Here is a 23,890-nt window from a genome sequence, read left to right on the forward strand (position 1 = left end):
TTGATGTAGGTTCCGCCATTTTGGTGCCTTGTGCCGAGCGGGGGCCATTTGCGGTCGCGGTAAGTCGCGAATGTCACATTCTGAGCTTCAGGTACGGCGTCGGGAAGCTTCGGCGATGTCGCTTTGCCTTGCCGCGGAGTTCTTTAGAAATTCTCGAGGACGTAAGACCGTTTCCTGGGATTTCAGGTAAGGCTTCGTATAACCGGCAACAATGATGCGCTAAGATGGCCCAAAATATGCCAGCCTGGTGATATCCCGCACCGCCTGGTGGTAGTTACGAAATTGCAGATGGGAAGCAAATTGGCTTAGAAGGGCGAAGGGAGAAATGATACTTTTGGTTTTTTTTTTAATTTCTAGACTAGGAGGCGCAAGCTACCGCCCGTTACAAAGGGTACAACCGTTTCCATCCGTCCATCCATCCTCCGGTGTTGTTACTCTGAAGCGTTGCTCATTGAGTAGCCCTCGTGCAACCTAATTCGAACCTTTTCGAGCGTTACGCTAGACCCTGTCACATCAACTGCACGAACACTAGTGATCGTCACGCATGAAGCCGCCAATTGTGCTATCTACTTTAGTGCATTTTTTTATTAGTTGAAAATGCATTTTTTGTATTTATTTGTTTTTATATTGACCATGAAAGTTTTGGCTTTCATTACGATTAACCTTTCTGCTTCTTGCAGGTTTCCGTTCGCAACTGAAGGTGCATTGTTTGTTGCCCAGCGTCGTATCTTTATTGTTTTTGTTCACGTAATCAATTTAATGTGAAATAGTTCCAGTCTAGCTTAACATAACTACCTGTTTTTTTTTAATTCGTTGTAAACTTTTTTATGATGTAATTCCTAAAGTACCTGAGCATTATTAATAAAAATAAAAAAAAAACATATACGAATAAAAGTGTGACTAATGAAAAGGGTGTATTTGTTCTACGCTACAAAGCATTTGCACTATATAAAACATCTGAAACAGGGGGCACGTTTTCATTCACTGCCGCAATGCCATTTGTAGTGAAGATGTTCTTCACGCATTGTGCAAAATATCCATATTGCAATTCCCACAATCTCTTTTTCTTTTTTTTGCGTGCGTAATATGGAGATGCATTTCTTTGTGATATAGTATTGCCTCTAGCAATTGACCATTTGTGCAACTTTTATCTCAACATTTAAAACGAAAACACCACCGAAATACGCTGCAATATTCTTTTATATACCTTCCGACCCGCATCATAACTGTTTACAGAACACAAACGGTTGTTCCCGGCTAATTACTCTTGTTAAGGCTTTGGTCCCACGTCGTTCATTTTGAATGGCTAGGGGAAAAAAGGACTAGGACTATATTTTATTTATTTTAAAACTGTAAAACCTCGCAGTCATAGCTAGCTCTGCTAGCATACTTCCTGTGTTCTTGAAAATTCTAAACCAAGCTATTATAATCGCAGATTAAGCATTTACCGATATAATTAGCGAATAAATATTTCCACGCTCTTTTCATGTTCCTCCTCCTATTGTGATGTTAATCGGACGCTAATGTTTCACAGCGTACTCAATGTTATAATGAAGACGTGGACGATAACCGTGTCGAACATTTTTAAGTGTTTATGTCTGAGTAACACGTTTTGCAGAGCAAATTCCTCAATTCTTGAAACACACTTCAAAATAAAATTTGCAAAAACAGCTTTCGTTTAAGTTTTGGTTATAACACAGGAAAACGACTGATTGCTACAAGAAGGTCATGACCAAATCGAGGCGGACTGCTTAATTTTGATCTTCGTGTCAGTTTCCTTAAGCACCTTTCCAGAGTAACGCAGTTCAAATAAACGAGCGATCGCCGATTTATATTGCCCAATATTTACAGTTTGGAAGCCTGTCTTCAAAACTACTAACCTGTTCGTCCAGTACACCAAATTAAAACCCATATAAATTGGCGTTTTTTAATAGGTTGTACCCCCAAAACGCAACAAAAAGACACAAAAAAAAACAACTGGGATGTAGTTTTCGCGCTAACTGACGACATGACAAACATATTCCTGCTAAAAAAATGTTTGAGAAACGTTTGCGAAGGCAAAATGCAAGTACTATGTCGCTTGTTGCTGGCCAACGTCATAACAGCCAGCCAAACATCTGACCGTCCAACGAAAATAAGACGCTCTGTATACCCGGAAGTGTGCTGAGTGGCTACATCTAAGCACTCTAGAGTATGTATATTTGACAGCTTGAACCAGGGGAAGATATAGAGAAATTGAGACAGGAGAGAATAGACAGCTGTCTATTCTCTCCTGTCTCAATTTCTCTATATCTTCCCCTGGTTCAAGCTGTCAAATATATATACAAGTATGTACCAACAAGCTCCACTATCAACCGTTGCACACTAGAGGGCTGTGCGGCTCATGTTTTGCCGCGCATACGCCTGGCGACGCGCACCCATTTTAGTTAGGCGTACGCGAAGCAGACGACGCGGGACGCTTTTGTGTTTGTCATGCTGGCCTCGCACTTTGTAAAGTAGTGTACCGAATGCAAAAGGGCAGGGCACTAGGTATTGATGTATACTTGAACGCCACGGCATATATCTGTCTCCCGAGAAGTTTTATTCGTTTCATGGGAAGTGATTCAAGAATGACTGCCAGAAGCACGAATCGCCAGCTGTGCAGAGGAAAGGGTTAATCAATGTTTCTCTATCTTTGTGTATGATTCAGTAGTGAAACTACGCCTAATTGTCCTGTTAAGGTTAACGTTTCGTAGATCGCACGCAAGAGCGTCTAAGGGTTTGGCGTTGTTTGGGGGAGCACGTGCCGTCACTTTGAGGACGGATTGAGCTTGCGCCCACAATACGAAGCTGACATTTAACAATAGGTTCCTAATGTATAATAGCTACGATGGTTCCCCGAGGCTTTTGACAAAAGGAACCCAAATATGCAGTTATCACTTTGTGAACAACTTTAAAGTTTCAGAACCAAACTCACTTTGCTTACCTGCCAATGTTGGGCCCCAATGCTTACAAGAGAAAGCGAGTAAGCGGCCAAAGACAGGAGGTAAACTTGTGGCAGATATTCATAGGCCGCATTTCGCACTGACTTGAACGTATAGTTGAAAAGAAATGTATACTAGAGGCTGCGCACTCGGGCCCCATTTTGGTTTTATATTTAGTTTGACCTAGCGTTGTGGTCTTGCTGTGTTTGCGTTGTCATTGAATTAATTTGCACGAATGGCGGCGCGCATCCAGGAGTCGATAACTCTCACTTTCTAAGAACACTTGCCTAAGTTGGAGCAGTGGCTGCGACCAGGCAGCTGAGCGCGAAAAAACAATTTACACAATCTAGCATCCTCATCTTTGTCCGAATAGCTGAGTTTCAAGAGTGACCGAAGGCATAAAAAATAGCATTTACCTTGAGACGGATGCCAATAGCGACGCGGTCTTGCACTTGCAAAATGCACTTCGCTGTCGACAATGTTTTCACACCTGGATTATGTCCTTCACCCCGGAAACCTAGCACAGATAAGGGCACACGGGCAACCTTTCATTGCAGAGGTTCGCCTCCCTTAAAAAATTATCACCATTATTTTTTTCAACACAGAGAAAGCCGCAATAATATTGCATCTCTGTAGTCCCCGTTGCAACATGGCAACTCGACGGGACGTGCGAATGCCGCAAGAGGGCGAATTTGCGCTTCGGCGCGGTGCCACTGGTATCGCTCCAGCACGCCCCCTGGCCCTGCCAAACGTTCCTATACAGGTCGATCGCACTCATCTGTCCATGTGTGTTATGCTTGCTACGACCTTCTCACACGTCCCTACTTCGTCGGTTTTACCTTCATCAACCATCTTTCCAGCTTCCACGTAGATATATACACCACGCTGTTTGGTGCCTAAACCAATAAACTCATCTTTGTTAAGACACAGTTTCCGCGATACCGAGTGTTTGGACAAAACAAACAAAAGCGTGTCTTTTTTTCCCAAAAGTTAACCGACGCATCGCCGAACGTTCGGTTTCTGCCCAAAATGTAGCGTTAAACCACTGTCACACTGCTACCATACATTATACAAACGACAGTCGGCAGACATTAGGGAGTTTTAGGAACCCGTTTCTGAACACCCCATACGGAAGGATGGGCCCTCCGGTAGGAACTGCGCTTGAGCGAGTTTTCTGCGGTAGCACATATGCGCAGTTCCTGCCGGAGGGCTCATCGTACCATTTAGGATGTCCAAAAACGGTTCCCGAAAACTCCCTAATGTCTGAGGCTCGTTTCTTTCTTGTTTGGAGAGTCCTGTCAAATCGGTCGCGAAAAAATGAAAGGCGTTTACCTGTAATGCCGAATTAGAGCGCAGCTCTTGAGGAGGAGGAGGGGAGGGAACGGTATGCCCCTCCTCCTCATCCGTACCCTCTCCTCCTCTCTCCTCATCTAATCCTCCCGTGCTTCTCGCCTCCTCCCCCTCTTCCTCCATCCTTTTCCTGCCTCCCACGCGGTGCATTATGGAAAACGTCCCATAATGCAACGCGCGCGTCACCGCGGTGCATTATGAACGTTTCTCACCGCGGTTGACGCCTGACCACACTAGCGTGAACGGCGCCGCCGGGCGGCACCGCCGTCCGGCGTTCCAACGCAAGGAGTCCACATTGGCCTCCGTTTTGCAGGCGTCACGTGACAGCACTGGATCCCGCGATCGCGCCTCCCGTCAGATTTCCCGCTCTTTCGTCGTCTGCTCTTCGTTACATTCTTCCGTTTTGCACTCGCTGCCTACATGGTAGGAGTCCATAATGACCTGGTGATCGGCGTGAATGTGATTATCCTAGCCTGCTCGTTGATCTTGCGACGTCGCCGTGCTCTGAAGGGAAGGAGGCGCAGGTTTTGGGTCCGGCCAAGTTGGATCTACCGAAACACCGAAGGACAGAACAGGTCTGGCGCGCCGCCGGGGCTTTGCTGCCCCGGCGGCGCGCCAGAGATGAAGGCTACTTTCGAAAATGTCACCAAATCAACACGACATCCATCACAACACAGACGACATGCAACAAGTACCACGGAGAAACTCACTTGTAATTTTGAATTCCTTTCCTATAATTTCCCAGCGGTTGTTCCTAGCGTCCTTATCTAGGTAGTCTGGCTGCGTCTTCTCATATAAAAAGGGAAACAGTCGCAGAGTTTCAAGGAACCGCTCCGTTGGGGAAGGCATCGGGGGGAAATAGGGAGAGCAGACGACACAAAACACGTCCTTCGGAACGTGAAAGACGCACCGAGGACCGGCTTGAGCGTTGCCATGGCATCGCGACATAACTATCTACGCCACTTCCCATTGGCTCCTCTCTTCTGCGGCGTGCGGCGCCGAGCTCTGAACCGCGCACGGAGCGGTTGACTCTGCGGCGCCCGCGGCGCCGTACGTCGCGCCGTGAAGCCGAAAACTGGTTTGGGTCGGCAAACGGCAGCGCCGACCGCCGCTCTTCAGGCCTCCGCGACGCCAATTTGGTCGTGCCTTTTTTACGCCGACGGCGACGGCGAGGGCGACGTCGACGCCGCTCAAGCCGGAAACGGGCGCCTAAGAGCTGTGCTCTGAAACGGCCTGCAAGAATGTTCGAAGCGTGCAAATGTGGGAAACAGATAGACTTCAAGTACGCTTGACCCGTGACCGACGATACTTCTGTCATTGTGTCTCCAGCGTACACCATGTGTCATGTGTATGACGCATGTGTATGACGCAGAAGCAGCGCGGCAGCAACTTTATAGCGGCTCGGGACCAGAAGGGTAATCTCATCCCAAAGTTATACGCAATTTTCGCACGTTTTCAACGAGGAAACGCGGTGCCGTTTCCCGGAAACAGGCGCCATTAATCTTCGCGTGTTTGCGGGCTCTATTGTCTTCTTTTTATCGCATTGAATGTTTTTAGGATTAGCTCATAACTTTTGAATCAGATAACGAGGAGTTGTGAAAAATTCCAACCACTTACGCCTACACTTGGCTAGAAGACTGAGCGGTCAAGAGTGCGAAATTTTCTTATTTTTCTTTTTTTTTTCTTTGTAGAAAGAAAAGCACGGTTTGTTTTTATTTCAAACACACGGTACATTCTCCCCTATACTCTCCGTCTCCAGAACTCCAGCGCCCTTTCCAGACGACGCACCAAAAAGCACTAGCTTACTCGGCACACGATTTGCGAGCACATACAATCCGATCTCCACCGGATTCCGCACACACAGACATACATATATACACACGCACACACAGACATACACATACACACAAGCGCGCGGGCGCGTAAACGCACAAACACGAAAACAGGCGATAAAGGACCATCCATAAACAAGAAAGAAATAGGCTGCTGGTGGATAATAATGGCGGGGGCTCCGAACTGCGAAAACTAGCTTGGGCTTGTTGGCCGAAAAGAGCTGGCTGGATAGCATGCTTGTACCCATATCCAGAGCAAACAAGAAAAACAGTTGGCAGCGTCGCTTTCCCGTAAAGCCCCTTGCATAATCCAACAACACGACGACCGGCAAAAAGAAGACGCAGAAAACACACACGAAACAAACAAACAATGCGGTGTGCACGTTCTTTGGACTGTCTCCCCAAACCGTGGACAGGAAAACGCCGCGCTCTATTCTGGCGTCAGATGAACCGTAACCGAGGGAGACATGCACAAATGCGCTCGATGAACGATGCATCACGTTTATTATTTATTCGCTTCATCCGAAGCGGTTTTACGCAGAAAACTTTTGAAGTGTATTGCTCTCCGAGAAAGAAGAAAATAGCGCTTAGCGGTATATTCTTTTTGCTTGGCAGCGCCTCAAGCACGTATACAATAAAGGGCTCGAAAAGCTGTGAAACATTCGGTCATGCTGCGGCGAAAAGCATAAAAAAAAAAAAAAAATCAAGGTTGTTTTGCAGGCGGAATCAAGGGAACGTGTTGATGAATATGGCGAAAAAAAATATTAAACAACTATAAAAGACAGGCACGTACGAGCTGTAAACGTCTCTGTCTTAATAGTACATCCGGGTTTTATCATTTCTTTTTTTAAGCCTCCTCTTTTTTTCTCTTTGGTCATCGCATATTTTTTATAAAGGCACTTTAATTGAAATCGACCATCTGTATTAGCATCAAATGTATGTTGGCCTTAAACACGAGATAATCGAAACAAACTAAATACAACTTTCGCGCAGAAGGACTAATTCTCGGTGCATAATTCTGTTTCCCCGTTGCGTAAAAAAACAATCATTTTTAATGACGTTTATCGATAAATTTCGGTGCACGCTATAATGACGAAAAAGTCCTACTCACCTCTCTATCTCGGATTATCGAGTTTGTAGCATCGGGACTTGTGCTCGAGCTTTTATTGGTTAATCTCGCCAAAGAAGTCGTTACGGCGGCTGAATCGAAACAATGCATGTCGTCACAGCTAAGAAGTACGCAGCAATAAAGTTGTTCTTGAACGAGCACTCGCGCAGAATTACTGTCGTTTCGAAACCCGGTTTTTATGTCGGGGGTTCCTTCAGGAATGCAGTCAGGAACTTTCGAGAACGGGCATAGGCTTCCGCGTGGTCCATCGCGAAGTCTCTGCCGTGCAGACGCTACGCTCGTTGTCGAAATTCTGGGACGATGTTTTGTTTTCATCCTCCTCCTCCTTGTCTGCTTTGGCGCGACACTCTCACCTTAAGATTCTCTCATACACTTCGCCCATCCCTAAGCTGACAGTGCGGCGGAAGCTACGGGCTCGTTTAAAGCAGCCGTGCGTCGATCTTTTGTCACATGATCATGCTCCCGTCTATGTCTTTGCGCAGAGGGCGGGGCCAGGTGGTGATGAAAGAGATGCGGCTGATTGATCCTGTAAGAGGGTAGCTCTTACGTCACTGTCATCTTAAGGCACAGCGAGTTATAGACCGTTTTATTGTGGGTATAGCGTCATTTTGAATACGGGAACGTGGGGTTTCGCGGCCATGATGAGTGGTTCGGAACCGTGGCGGAAATGTTCATCGGGGAGCCTCTCCCGCGTTGGGCGTGCTGGTTGGGTACTCCAAAGTGCTGGGTATCCGACGTAGGGCACGATTTGTGTTCTTGTGTGTCGCGGGTGGCGTTTTTCAACTGATTGGGAAAGTTTCTTGACCCACATTATGGCGTCCGTCAGGGCGATGATGCCGAGAAGAGCGGCACTGAACGTGCCACCGATATACAAATCGGAGCTGAGTACTCAAAATAGTGTGTCAGTTTACAGTGATTGAAGTTTCCTTCGGGTTTTTTGTCTTTTTTGATACAGGTCACCGAGCATATTTTTGGCTTTCGTGTCATTTACAACAATCGAATGTAGTGTGAACAAGGACGCGCAATATAAGAGCACTGCAGGGAACGGTCGAAGGTAGCTTCCTCCTGCTTGCAGATGCTTATAAAAGCTTTATTAGAGAATCCCGCGTCCAAAAGTGTGTTTTCTGTATAACAGTGAAAATGGCAAAATCGATATGGGCCCATTGCCGGAGCGAGTCAACCAGTGATTCCAGTGATTCGAAATTGATGCATCAGCATGTTTCAGCAATATAAGTTTTCTTTCCAGCAACGTTATGAACTAATTTGGAAAACAAGAACTCAGTCACGTTGTGACCGTCAACATAAATCCACGGCTCTCTGCTATCGCGCAGAAGATTGCGATTAAGGAAAGCCAACAAAACTAACTTTTCAACCATTTCCAGCCACACCCGGCGGCGGAAATTAGCTTTCCACTAAGCGTTGTAGACGATAAAATTGAGTCATTGTCATTACTGTAAGATATAAATTATGTTAAGAAATGTTACAAGCTGTAGCAGTGATTCTCACGAGAAAACTTACACCTACCTCGCGAGTGTAGCGCATGTTCATCGACAGTACAGCGACAAGTTCGGTGCGCGCCCTATTCACGAAATGTTCCGAGCAAACTCGAGAGGATGGCATCGAGAAAAAGTATTTTCTGCTTACGTACACAACCCACGGCCGCCGGAGCTTTTAGTCATTTAGAAAACGATGAAGTTTGAAGACATTGCAGCCGCAGTTGCCTTTTCGGATCCCGTGCACGATACAGATGTCCTCCGGTAATGGGGAATTGTAGTAGACCGTTCCCGCAGCCCGCTAAGCACCCGGATAGCGCTCCGTGATCCGCCGCAAGACCTTGAACTATGCAGAGAAGGCTGGCGGCGCGCATGCGCAGCTGCGGCGTTTTCTTCAGGGATACCGTAGCGGAGGAGAAAAACGGTCTACTACAATTCCCTAATATCTCGCGCTTTCGGTTGTTATTCGTGCAGCCGATTACCGAACATTGATGTTCCGATCAAGAGGGGATAGTCGGTTTTAAATGCGATAGCTCTAATTAAATCTGGAAATAAAGAATGAGAAGAAATCGGCGAGAAAAACCAACGAACTTGGATCAACACACTCGTCAACGGGGCGTTCTTCCGGGTCTTTCGCTCGTTTCTAACTACCCACTTAGCAGCGACAAAAAAGTGCCGGAAGCCGTTTCCCCATTTTCTTTCTTGCCCTCTTTCAGTAAAAGTGTCTAGTATGGCAGCCTCTGCAGTGTCGGCTCGTCGGTGGCCGCGTCGACAGACAAGACGTACGCTGTTTGTTCTTTCCCATAACTCTCTGTTAGTTTCCATGAGCACATTTTCCTTCCTTCCGTGCTTTTAATGCTGGTTTTGTTCTCGCTTTAGCGCGTGTCGTATGTCTCCCCGTTCTCCCCACTTTGTTTTCCTCCCCCTTTTTTTCGCTTTTTTGTATTCTTCTTTTTTTTTTACGCTTCCATGAGTATGTATTCTGGATAAAAGCGCCGAAGAACAAGGACAAGTGGCGAAGGTAAGAATAACACGAAGCGCTCGGTGTTGTCGTTGCCTACTTCACGTGCCTCTGTCATTCGGCACTTCTACCCAGTCATGAAGCAACTCGCCTAACTAAACTTTTTGAGCATGTCATCAAATTATACGTTAATATTCAAGGGAGAAAGAGATAATGTACTTTTATATTAATTCGCCAATAAAGTGGACACAGGAAGCAGGTATTTTTAGGAACTACCATCTAAAAAATTGTACTTAAATACAAGAAATTTATATACCAGCGTTCTCCAGTCTTCTTTCCGCGGTCCTCTCTTTTGGCATTTTCGTGTTTGTAACAATCTACCTAATAGTTCACCTATTCATTTTATTGTGTCATTAAAACAATACTGTAAACGACTTAATTTTCGCGGGCTCACATTTTCGCGAATCGGACCAAAACTAAAAATTTGAAATTATTCGCGGGTTCTAGTTTTCGCGAATCGAGTGTAGCTTCCATAGCGTTCGCATATTGGCCGAATTGTTCGCGGTACGTATTTTTTGCGAATTGTAGGCGATTCGCAAAATTCGCGAAACTTAGGTCCTCGCGAAAATTTAGTCGTTTACAGTATTTGGGTTGAACCAGGGCAGGCTTGCCGTAAACAAAATGAGTCAATATCATTTGAGACAGTCTCCAAGGATTTCTTAGGATGTTCCGCCCAAGCGTCTGAGACGCGATGTTCACATGTCACGCGATCAAGCGCTAGCTGTGGTAGCACTTAATTCAAAATTGTGTTTTAAATAATAATTAGTTTGTTTTATATCTAGAAAACCAGCCTAGTTTTTTTAAGTGAACTAATCTATTCCAGTATATAAGAAAAAAAAATCGCCTGGCTAGACATCCCCCAAATTCAATAAAGCTGCGATACCACTGGATGGAATATTAACAAGCAGCAATTTTTATCAGAATTTAAGCGGGGCTACATTCCCTCTAAAATTAAAAGGAAGGTTGTCACGTCACGTCACGCAATACAGTGAGGTGACGTGAGTTTGTGACATCACGCGATTTTTGTGACGCCACGCAATATTATAACGTCTTGTGACGATGTTACATCATATGGCACTACGATGTCACGTTGCGTGACACTGTGATTTCACATGACACCACGCCATCACGTCGCGTCGTACCATCACTTCACATGACGCTTTGATATCACGTGACTTGGTGATTTCATTCGGTGAGAGCAAAACGAGTAAGAAACGGCCTTAAGGAACTGCCATATAAAGATATAGCTTTAGAATGCGTAAAAATCGATGAAATCATCAGTAGTGGTAAACGTGCTAAAAATAAAACGTTTTAATCTGACAACGGCATCGTTCTCCTGTAAACACGGACGGCTACTCACAATTGTACAAACATAAAAAAGCGTGAGTAATCCTCTGATTCTCGGATTAGGAAACGCTGTTTTGGCACGCGTTTTCTAACGTTTTCCCACACATTAAAAAAAAAAAAGAAAAAAAAGAATCCCACGGGTTAAAACGCTAGAGTTTTTTTTTTTGTTGTTGTTTTGTTTAACCTAACGAAACGAGGAACGGGGAAGCAGAAAAGGAAATCTTTAAGAAAAACTATACTTGGGCGAATTGATGATTGATGGCGAATCAAACACAGCGTCAAAAGAAACAAGAAATAAGTCCAAGAAACGTACACCGGAAGGCTGACAACTCAGCTTACAGAAAAACACACGTAGCCGCGAAAACACAAGCGCACTACTGTTGTGAACGTACTACCTCACCCAAAATTATATATATATATATATATATATATATGCTATTTCGCTTTCATAATATGCAATATACCTTTTTGGAAACCTTATCGAGTAACATTGGGTGTTTATTCCCAACTTTCATAGACATCGACGCCTGGGCAAATTCCCTAAAATTAGAAATTTAGCTGAACACCAACAAACATCGCAATGTTCCTAAAGAATGTATGAGATGACAGCCATAAAATATCAATAAGCAGTAATTAAACTTTCGGACGAGTGTAGTTTTTATTCCTCGGGTCTACATTGTTCTTTTGATTGAATTTTATGGCTTACATTATCAATTTCTGCTTTTCTTGACAAAAAATCGTAATTTTTTCGTGAATTGTAATAGCCTGGTATCAGAACGCACATCAAATATAATTGCAATATTTTCTTTAAACTTTTTTTTATTCCTCGCCATATCCCAGAAAGTTGGCCATGACCGTTTTTTGGGCACGGAGCATATAATTGCATCCGGGTTCAAAGCTGACGCAAATAGTGGCAAAGCTCTATTGAAAGACCATACTCTTGTTTGCTAACGGACACGATACTGGAAAAACTAGCCCTTAATTGCTCCGCTGTAAAAAGTTGCTCGCTGAGGAGAGGTTATTGAAATTGAGTTTCCCAAGCTGGGGAATCCCGCTGAGCTCCTTTCTTTTCATCGATTCATTCTTTTTGGTCGACTGTATTTTCGCTTCAAACGTGCACATTTCGTTTGCACAATGTCCCGCGGTCCAGAAGGCTTTCAAAACCAGTTCCCGGTTCTCCATGCCCGTCCAGTGAGTCCCCCAAGTCGTAAGCTTGCAGGATTCGATCGGTGAAGAAGCAGGCTTCCTTACCACTCCTAATCCCCTTCGTGCGGGGGTCTGGATTCCCTGTCGCCGTTCCAGTCGCTGTCGATAAGCGCAGACGCTATACTCCGCATCGCCCTAATGATGGAGCGCCACGGACTCCGCCTGCCGTACCAGCCGATACAACGCCGGATGATTGTCACAGGCATTGTCGGGAAAAGCGCAGGGTCAAGCGGAACAGTAGTCACGTGATGATTCGTACACGGCGTCGGATTGGTTGGGATGAATCGGAGTGCCTGCAGTGGTCCATTCTAAGGTGGAATATAATATAGGCGTAGGAATGGGGAAGGTGGGCGAGCGGTATTCAAACAAGCTTTGCAATAGAAGACACGGAAAAACGGACTTCTGGACACGCGTTGCGGTGGTTTGAGGGCGGATTAAAGGTAGAGCCTCTTCTAGATAGTATTTAACATCGCTTGTTAGGGGAGAATATTACTAGTCACGCGGGTTTTGTTGTAAAATCCTCGAATAGACCCATCTATTTATTTTTGCGTACGTTTATACTAATCCAAAACACCATTTTAATTTATTTTATGTTTTTTTTTTGTTGCTTTCAACGATTTATTTTTTATGTAATCTAGTCTCGCGTTACAACCCAGTTTTTGCCGATATAGCTAAGTTGAAGTAACTATATATCGTCTTTATTGAGATCTGGGGAGGTGATGATATTGAATGAAAATCAACTGTTGAGAACCAATACAAGATCGAGGTCTAATTTTTAAAAAAAAGCTGGTTGATTTTAAAATAATTCAGAGCTACCCTGAACTAGTTAGTGCAAGTGCAACATTTTTACCTTTAAAGAGGTCGACCATTCAGTTCTCGTGTTATACCGCTGTCAGACGGGCATGTTACACACTAAAAAAAAAGGTTGCAGCCATTACACCCCAAAATTTCAGTTCGACGTACAGTGCATTGACCTTGAACTGAAGTTTTGGGGGGTCGTATATCTGACAAGGGGTGTAGAGGCTTTCAGAGGAAACTCCTTTAAAGGGTCGGCGAACCAGAGCTCATCAATAGGTGCGAGATCGCGAGCTGATTCGCCGGCTCTCAACGAAAGATGGTTCTGAAGGCCTTGAAGGTGTTTGTCTGACAGCGACATTACTGCATAAATCAGTATTGACATCCAACGCCCTTCATTCGAATCGCAGGAAACGTGTAAAACTAGCACAACGTTATATAATTGTTTGTTCTTTTTTTACTTGTGGGAACTAAAATATGGAAGAAAAACATCATGAGTTGACTTATTTTAATGGATGTATCTGCTCACTTCGGAATATCAAGACAGTTAACATAGAGACCTTTGGAAAGTCGCATGGGGATTGTTTAAAGGTCGGAACCACTGCAACAATGGCGGAACGCCCGACGCCGCACAAGGTGCAAGTCAATATATACGCCGGTGTGCAGCTAGCGATGGGCACTGACGAGATAATCAAACAGAACCGAAAACGCAACCTCACCGCGTTCATCACATTTTCTCTCTGCGCTTCAATGTCTTCTAATGCAACCAAGCGCAGAAAGTGAACAGCAAGACTGTGGTATTACGGCTTTGTTTCCGCCATTGTGCAGGAATTACACAGCTTCGAACAGACGGCAGACCTTTGAAAGGCGGTCTATTGCAAAACAAATTTGGAATAATATTTCGTACGTTTTCAACGAGGATTGTTCAAAATAACACGAACGCGAACCTTATCTAAGACTCACAGCGGTCGCCGAAGTTTGGGTAAGAGTTACCCTCTTTATATATCAAACCAAAATATACTTACGAAGTGAATATGAGTGAATTCTGCCATGACAAGATATTTCTTAAGCCCTCATCTCACAAAAAGAAGCTGTACATTGATCGCGCGAACCCCTGAGAAACAATTTGAAGCCCCCAAGTATCTAGAGCGCGTAAAATGAACATAAGTTAAAGCTTAAGTTTGAGTTTCTGGTCTGTAGACTGCAGCGTGAATTTTGAGGATAGATTGGAGTTAACGCACGACTGAAAGCTTGGCTGTTTGAGCTTACACCTTGTAGATAAGAAGAACATGTGTTTGTGCCTTCTATCATCGTCAACCAGCCATGGTCGCAGTAGAACGCCAGTCTCCAGTAAAGTATAACGTTGCGGTTCTGAGTCTGCTTGCCTAAGATATTACAATTTATTAGGCAGTCGGGCTTGCCATTCGCCACCATTTCGACCGCCCGATTTCAATGGGATGAGAAACGTGTCCGAGAAAAAAAGTCGAAAAGGACGAATTGGAGCAAATGTGATCGTGACGCCTCGAAACGTGGCTACACATGGATATTTTTACCCGCTCGCTTTATTTTTATTTACCAATAATCCGGCACGATATATTTAATTAAAATACGCAGATTTTAACGTCATGTGATGACCCGTTCCGGTCTTAGAAATGTAACGGAAACGCGACCCTTTCGAACCCCTGCAACTTGTAACGGAAACTTCGTTCCGAAAATTGAGAAAAATCGAGAAACGCACATTCGATCCTGTTTTAAGGGAACGTAAACCGATGCAACGCAACTCCCAGGTGAATGCTGTCTCCAATTTGTGCTCCCCCCCCCCCCCCCCCCCCCCTTGGCCTTCGGTAGGTTGAGAGAGAAGTACTGCGGCGGCACAACTTCTTTATCGAGAAGGCTTTGTTCGGAGCGCAGCGTCGAGACGCGCACTGACCTTTGTCCACGACGCAGACTAGATGAAGGTCGTCCCCGACCAAGAAAGGTCCGATGCGCCCATCGACCGCCGTGCCGTCTGACGTCAGGATTGTGGGAACGCCGGGAGACACTGCAAAGTTGTGGAGGCAAAATTTAAAAACAAAAACAACAAAAAAACAATAATTTTTTTTTGTGTGAACCGAAGAGCGGGGCACGTCAAAAGTTAGACACACTCTGCACATCGTTTCACTTTAACTCTGACCGCAGCCCACGTCACTATTCGATCGAGTCTATAATGCAACACCAAAAGTGAAACGCTCAATTCTACGGGTTTTTTTTTGTTTGTTTGTTTTTTGTTGTTGTTGTTTTTTTACTGCGGAATTGCTAAGGGCTAGGTTCCTCAGTTTTGTGTCTGTGGACAAATAAATCTCGACACAACCCGCTGGACAGTTACCGCCATCTATGAGCGACGGCGGCAACCAGACAACCGCCTTTCCTGTTGTCTGGCTGCCACCGTTGCTCATAGATGGCGGAACATAGTACAGCTCCGCTGCTTTTCCTTCTTCACCAAAATTCTTCACCAAAAAAAACTAAAAGTTTTTTTTTTGCGTATTTGGTTTATTTAGTAATAGAGCAAACCGAGGAAGGAAACCAGTTCCATGACAACGCACTTTTGGCGCTTCCTCTTATTACCTTCACTGGATCGTAGAGCCGAGCGCCATCGGACTTAAAAGTTAAACAGAGTCATTCACATTTAAAACAGTTTGAAAGCATAAACAATTAACAAAAAAAATATACTTCCGTCTTCTGTCCTATTATTTTTTTTCCGTTTGTTTGTCTTTTCTTCGTGATAAATGACTGTTTACAAAACGCACTCCATTCTTTCATTAAACGTAGTGGAACTCAATGTCATTAAAAGTGAGATTTTATGTGCCTTCATCGACATATTCATTATGCTTAATTGCGTTGTGTATGTTTGGGGCGTTGGACATAAATAATTTAAAAAGGGGTCATTAATGCAAAAAGAGCGTGCGCTAATAGCAGCGACTACACTACGCGTTGTATTTATTTAAATATATACTTATATATTTGTTTGTTTGTTTATAAAATATCCCGTGAACATATTTATGCAGTACTTTCTGTCGAGTAAGACATTATTATTATTTTTGTCAGTGAATAAGAAAATGAGGCCAACCTACTTGTTTTCTTTGAAATATTAATACCCTGAGCTATTCAACATGCTTTGACCGGGTTGTATTTTCACCACCTTTCGATAGTTATATTTCGTTAATATTAGGCCGTATCCAAACTCTCTAAAGATAGCCAGAACTCTATTGTAGTCGAAACATTCAGGCAACCCAATTTCTGCTCGTTGGGATCTCATGATCATGAAAGCCTATCAAAGAACCGCCATATAACTCTTTAGCCCCATTTCCAGAAGACACTAATATACGTGGAAGATTAATATAAAATCAAAGCGTTTTAGTTTTACTGTTTATAATTGGGATTACGTGTTTTCGGAGTTTACTTTTCACTGAAAATTAGGGGTGTATCGGAGTTTAATTTTGCTAGATTTCCAATTTTCTGAAATCTAGTATTTATTTTACTGTGTTCCCAATTTTCCAAAATTCTCAAAACAACACAATAAAGTTCGGGTACCATAACCCCTTGTTCTGAAAGAACCTTGACTAGCTAAAAGGCACACCCTTTTTGTCAGTAGTTCTAGATTTTAAAGGAAACGGAAATGACATCTCCTCAGGATCACTGACCGTGCGCTCTTTTAAAGTTTATAGAAAAAAAATCCTCGTTTTTTTTTATGTTTTTATTTTTTCGTTGTCACCTTGAAATGTTGAGTTTTCGGATAAATTCGAATGGACGGAAAAGTTGCTGGCGAGAGTTTTTAGACTTTGTTTTTTCGGATGTATCCGAAAAACACGGGACCTTATTTATTATTAATAGTGTACATATATCGTGTTCTGAAAACCGTCTAGGCTGAATTTCGAATTTGGCACTGCGCTGAAAAATTCAAACCTGAGACACCCACAAATGTACTCGGTACGTTTTATTTTTTTTTTGTTTTAATGTTTAATTTATTTTAATCGTTTGGACTTGCATTGAGGTAATTACTTATTGAGTATTGAGCGGGTTCAAACAAAACAGAAGAGGTTTATATTAGTCTAATCTACAGTTCAAGCAGAGTAAAATTATTTGTTTTGACTTCTTTCTTGGGTAATATAAATATAACGCTCGATTTAGCGGGGGCTTTTTTTTTTTTTTTGCGAGATCGTTATTTATAATTTTATCGCTACTGAATTCCATATACAAGAGTGTTTCTTAAAGGGTTTGGCATGATCGCTCTTTATTTTATCTAAATAGTTTATATAACACTGACTCGCGATGTGTCGGCTTCTAGTTTAAAAAAAGTAAATGAGTTTACAACTGTTAAATTTGATGTGGATATTTTTAATTGGCTTGCAATTGAAACCCGCATTGATGTTTTCGTTTCACGCAAATATGTTAACAATTCCTTGCTTTTTTTGTTGTTGTCTTTCTCAAATAGCCTTGTAATGGCAGGCCTCGCGGAACCTACACGAACACTGCTTTTTTTCTTGTTTTTTTTTTACAACTGTGTGTCTATACGTGAATATCGTTTTACTATAACAGGTGTGACTATATGTGCGAGTGGCATTAGGAGAAAGGACCCGAAACACGCATCAATTTTTCATCATTAAACTTTCAACGCGAGGGGACGCTCAGACCCTCGCACGGACAGAACCATTCACGTCTACACAGCGCAGAGACGGGCGCTTATGCCACGGTAACCACCACAATCATCAATCGCAAGAAATACAAAAAGTATACAAATCAAGACGTAAAAATGCTGGCGACCTCAAAACCTCAGAAGATTTTCAGACGCATCGAAAAAGACGTCAACAGGCATCAGTTTGAAATAACAAAAAAAGAAAACATGGCACACGGTCCCTTATCAATCATAATAAGGTGAAAAGAAATATTTAAAAAAATAGATATCAGGTGCCAAACTGAATCCAAAAACCTATGCATGAAATTAAAACAAAAATGGCTTACTCGAGTACAAGCAGGTGGAAATAAGGAACTGGAAATGAGGGTCATTAATATGGGCGAGACCGTTTTGCGCGGCTCAGTTTCTAAAATAAAAATGAAATAAGAGCGAAGCTTTCTCGTGCAGGCATTTCAATACGACAAAACAAAATATTAAAAAAAAGGAATCAAATTAATACTGGGTACAAGACATTATTATTTGAAGCATTCACTTAGGAGTTCCGAGTAAGCCTTAAAGACTTCTTGGCCGATTACCCACCGCTCATTAGTAACGTATCGTTTAATCTCGCTGTGGTTTTTTAATCGAGCCGCTAAATATAGACGAGGGGTTTCGAATTACCTCTCGGAGAGGCAAAGCCCTTTGCAGAACTGGCGTTTAAACGATACGAAATCCAGGACTGCGGCCTTGCTAAGACGGGTGTGGACATTACGAAATGGATATTTATAAGGTAACCAAGAACATCAATTGAATGTATTTTTTAATGCCGCAAAATATATTATTAGAGTATCATTAAAACCTGCCAATACGGAATCATTATGCTGTCTTTTGTATGTGTCTAGCTCTTTTCAAAATTTATGTAGACTTGGGTTACCAGGCTGAAATTAGGAGCAAACATGTTGACGAGCATGCCAAAACTTCCATGAGGTGTGCACGGAAACTGGGAGGATGCAGCCAATGGTTTAGCGCATGTCCTTGAGCAAAACGCATGAAATATTATGCTGCGCTACTTGAAGACAACGTTGAAAAAGCAGAGCAATTTAAACAAAAATTATGGATATTTTACGTTAAAACTTTCAGCTAAGACTACGACTAAGATCGAGCAATTTATACTAACTTTCTGAGGCTCTCAGCTTCATGTACGTGCTATAAAACGTTCTAAATTAACATATTTGATACGTTTGAGTGTTTTTTAAGAACTTGCCGGTCATATAACACAAAATTCTACGCAACAAAGATATTCAAACGTTCCTACCCCCCAAAAAAAGAAAAAAAAACAGCTGCAAGCAATTGGGAAGGACAGTGGCGTTGTGTTGACAATGACATTGTGTTAAAGTTGATCTCAATATAAAATAAGTCCATTGGCGTTTTAATTATTGAAAATAAACCCACGGTTCTTATTATAAACTTGATTTGCGTTATTGAGGACCAGTAAGCCAGTCAGTATTAGAACAATTTCGAACACGCGGGAACTACGGTGGAGCGATCAAGTTACCACCCGAGCTACAGGAACAAGGCTGTTTTTTCCGTTTCATATCATCTGCGTATTTTCATTCCGGCCTTGTGCCTGTTGGACGAGCGGTAACTTTAGTGCACTACTGCGCTCCCACACGCACTCAAGGTATATCTAATAAAAAAATAATGATTTAGTGGTTTTTCATGATACTCATCATGCTTCTAATTGGAACCATATGTTTATTTTCAGAAATTAAAAAGTCAATTAACGAATCATAATTAATTATTTGATTTATCGCGACGATTACCCCCTATATCACGTCCACCGGGTCGTATATCTCGCCTACCTAAATCGCATTAGTGTAGCTTTCACGGTATGTTTCTTTGCATTTTTACAATTTTCTTAATCCAAAAAAAAAACCTATATAAAGCATGACAAAAACCCCGAGACTGCGGGTGAAAACCGCAATAGACCAAAATGTGTCAAACACAGCTTTGTCATGCTTAATATTCACAAGCTCGTTTGCGCCCTTACATTAAGTTCACCCTGTGTAAGTCAGTTCTACTCCTGGGTAAATACAAATCTAACAATCAATAACTATGCACCCAGCTTTGGCAGTTATGCAACAAAAAAAAAAACTACATTCTAAAAACATAGCCGTGCGTCTACTTTCCCCACACCACACTCGGAAAGCCAATCACCGCAACTTACGGAGGCAGCTCAGCGAATGGCGATGTCGAAACATAAGTTTAGACCAAAAAACGCTGTCTGAGTTGTGACATCAAGCAATGCAAAACATGCTCTGATTGCTTAATGTCACAACTCAGACTGCGCTTTTTTGGTCTAAACATATGTTTCGGCATCGTCATTATCTGAGTTGCCTCCGTAAGTTGCGATGATTGGCTCTCCGAGTGTGGTGTAAGAAAGTAGACGCACGGGCCTTTTTAAGGGTATAGCCTCGATTACTTAGACGAACCGGGGGAGCACAGAATGTGTCGTCTGTGCATTTTGCGTGCGATGAGATTTTCTCTGCTCGATTACTAAAGCTTCAGATTATTTCGTATGTAAGCGCGAAACTAGGGATAATCCCCGCTTATTGGAATGATCAGGGCGAGATCAAACTAATGCAGGTGTGGTGTGAGTCGCGAGTCTTTTTCAATGAGGAATTTTCCACGGGTTCCACTTCATTCCTGTGCGTGTATGGCCTGGTATTTTTCAGGCTCTTGGATAGGGAGACGCCCTCGTGGCAAATGAAGTCATCGTGAAGGGAGTGGGTTCATCGCGCCCTTTACGCTGTTGTCTGAAGTTGGGACTTCGTACACCCGCTGCGCTTCGAGTTGGTACGTTATGAACCCTATGATCCTCCCCGTGATGCCGTGAGTCCACGTGGGTAGCAACGCTTCGTCATTGGACAGCCAGCTTCGCGGGCTGACGCTCGCCTGCGGACTGAGTACGCTGGAGTAAGTTGGACTCGACGCCGAAGGTCGCCTGCGGACTAAGTAATCAGAACTAAAAATGACTCGCTGTCGAAGGTCGTCTGCGGACAAAGTATGCTGGACTAACTCGCCACGGGCAGTGGAGCGCTACCACACGCTACCGCCCGTGGCACGTCACATTTTGCCCAGCTGCGCGTGCTCTCTATCGTATCACCTCTGTGTCGCCAAGCAAAGACTTGGGACTCAGCATCGCATGGCGACGGGTTCAATTCTCTCTAATTTCCTTGGTGTATCTCGCTGGTTGCGTGCAATTGTGCCGTGTAATGTTTATCCTAATTTATTTTTATAATAATTCTTATCTTTAATTTTGCCTTTAACATGCTAATGAATTGCCTGCAAAAAAGCTATACATGTGTTTATGCTGCCTTAGCGTGCGTGTAACCCGTTTACGTCGCCCTTGAGTGTGATGTTTTTTTACATGATATCCAGATCATACACACATTCTGTATTAAACGGTAGGACTTACAGCTGTTGGGCTTTCCCTCATACTGCGTGCTCATGCGGCGGAGCACGCTTTACAGAGCGGCTTCCCAGGTCGCATTGGAATTCTCAATCGACATCTTGTAAACCCTGAGATGGGGAACGATAAAAAAACGGACGAATCGTTCCCCATCTCAGGGTTTACAAGATGTCGATTGATTACCAGCTCGCCTGCACTCTCTCACTGCTTGGTATTCTCGTCGTTATCGATGAATATATTAAAGGGGCGATGCAACCATTTTTATACTTTCTGCAAATACCGCTTAGAACGCATCCCCTACGTTAATGACCTGCGAAACACTCATTCGTTTTTCACCACACGCAATCAAAGTCGAAACAAAAATTAAAAAAAAAAACGAGCAGCGTTCTCCTCCTTAACCCGCAGCCAAAACAAGGGGCCGCGTTATCTGGACGCGATTACATGCTGCCAATGTTGATCATAGCCACGCGCTGGGGTTGGCAAGGCACAGGACACTCGCCGAGTCCCCGACAATGTTACGGTTCGGCTATTGTCGTCATTTCAGCGATTGGACACGGGCCACCACCCGAATGCTTCTCGAACTATCGATTATCACGAGCCCAAATCGAGTGTCCACGCAATGATCGGGTCCAATCCATGATCCGCATTCAAATATCGCCACTGAGCGGCACTGCGACCGCCCAACTACGTCGTCGAGTTTCGCGAAGGAGAGAGTAAATAAAAACGCTCGCTTTGGTCCTTGAAATTACACCGCAACAAAGGAATTACTTGGCCAGTGGCGTTACGTGCGAGTATCCTCGAGTCCCACTAGTGAAAGTAAGTTCGCGTAAAATGAAAACAAAAAAAAAGCATCCGATTACATATCGTTGCATTGCCCCTTTAAGCCACAACACGAAACCACCCAAAACATCCTAGCGAAAGCAAAGTACAGAAGTCACAAGTTATGCGCCGAGAAAATGATGAAAAGGAGGAGAAGAGAGCGCTAGGAGACTTGAGAACGCCGAGCCCTTGTTAGAACAAATAGTGGGTAGATCTAAAGCTAGAGCTGCCTTTGTGTCTACTGCAGTCGTCGAACGCGTCAGAACGCGGAATGCCGGCGACCGGCGTTTCGCTTCCGCATTTGAACACGTTCGAAGACTGCAGTGGAGAAAAAGGCAGCTAGCTTTAGATCTACCCACTATTGGGACCAATGAGAGCCCAGCGTTCTCAGGTCCGCGTGCGCTCCTGCCTCCTCCTCCCCCACGGTTTCCCAGCGCGTCGAAACCAACTCATTAATGTAACTGATATGAAATTACTATCGAATTGGGCGATTCGATTGTTATCACCTTTTGAAACAATTTTCTGATAATGACCTCGAGCGACCCGTTTCTTCCCTTTCTAAAATTGATGGGCTGTCGTTACTGGCAGATAACGCTCTGCACTATAATTGAAGGTGTTTAATTATGTACAGCGAGAAAAACGTTTAATCTAATCTATCAAAAGTTTTAGGCGCGTAAGGTCAGCCATTCAATTTGGGGGAGTTGTTTCGTTTCGATGAAAGCAGAGTTTTAGTTCTGGGTGTTCGTCCATGGTGTAAGCACAAATTACTTGTTTCCAGTGTATGTGAAGGAAACGTGACCCGTTATGATTGACGACGCCGAAAAACCTTGTTAAATTTTCACCTCACCACTTCATATAACGTTTTGTGAGGAAGCTTCGTCCAATTTTGCAACATGAAAAACACCGTTACTGTTCGATTGGTAACGCCAGTTCACATCAATGCTTCAGTTTTTTTAAACTATTGCTTGAAGTGTTATTTCATACTGGAAAACACAAAAAATATGTAATGATACATTTTTTTACGCCTAAACTCTAATCACGGTGGAAATTTCTTTTTCACATCGGCGCCATTATTTTATTAAGAATAATGTTTTATGATGCTGCTCTCATCTAACACGCTTTAACTGGATAGCCAAGGTTCATCAGTAGTATTTTTAATACAAAATAAGTGTAAAAAAAAACGTCAATAATACAACCCGCCCGACATAATTGTAGCTATGTGCAAACCGCGCCGTGACTAATGACAAAAAATGTTTCAACTTACGACTACGCAAGGAGGAGACTATCGAGCACAAAAGAGGCCATGAGCGCAGCCTACTTCACTCGACACGTTTAGTTACCAGTTGACGATGAATATTTCTCAATAGTGTTCACTTTCATCCGCTGAATCGTCCAGAAACCAAGTAAATATACCCAATATCTACATATAATACTAGTGTAAAGTAGTCTAAACTATTACCAGGATGCAATTATGTGCAGTACTCAGACACGAACTTATCAACTTTGAGAAGTGTCCCGGTCGCACATGCAGCCTTAATGCAGGGTGGTTGGCGCTCTACGTTACCGACCGAAGGACGTTTTGTAATGATGACTCAACCGTGTCGTCACGGTTGAGCAACATTTGCAAAAGTCGTTCAGCGAGTGATGAGACATATTTGACACACTTCACGCGGCACACAGAGCAGTTTGTTCCTCTTGATACTTTCGACTTTCAAAGCACTCTAAAAACAAAGTTTGCGAAAGCAAAAATATAATAACTTTGCGAACATTCTTTCAAACGTGAAACACGTTTTGTAACACAAGAAATGTCTG

The 23,890-nt window shown here is 43.4% G+C and overlaps 1 protein-coding gene across 2 annotated transcripts in view; it reads right to left on the minus strand.

The window, feature by feature from the left end:
* LOC8043297 (hemicentin-2) overlaps positions 1 to 23,890 on the minus strand; it is a 248,591-nt gene that overhangs the window by 173,877 nt on the left and 50,824 nt on the right. For both annotated transcript variants that reach the window (XM_029972765.4, XM_042288829.1), the window contains exon 3: positions 15,067 to 15,177. In XM_029972765.4, coding sequence (XP_029828625.3) covers positions 15,067 to 15,177 — 111 coding nt within the window. The remainder of the gene's footprint in view (positions 1 to 15,066; positions 15,178 to 23,890) is intronic.

Source organism: Ixodes scapularis, unplaced genomic scaffold (assembly GCF_016920785.2).
Source record: "Ixodes scapularis isolate PalLabHiFi unplaced genomic scaffold, ASM1692078v2 PGA_scaffold11__112_contigs__length_91849675, whole genome shotgun sequence".
NCBI classification, from domain to species: domain Eukaryota; kingdom Metazoa; phylum Arthropoda; class Arachnida; order Ixodida; family Ixodidae; genus Ixodes; species Ixodes scapularis.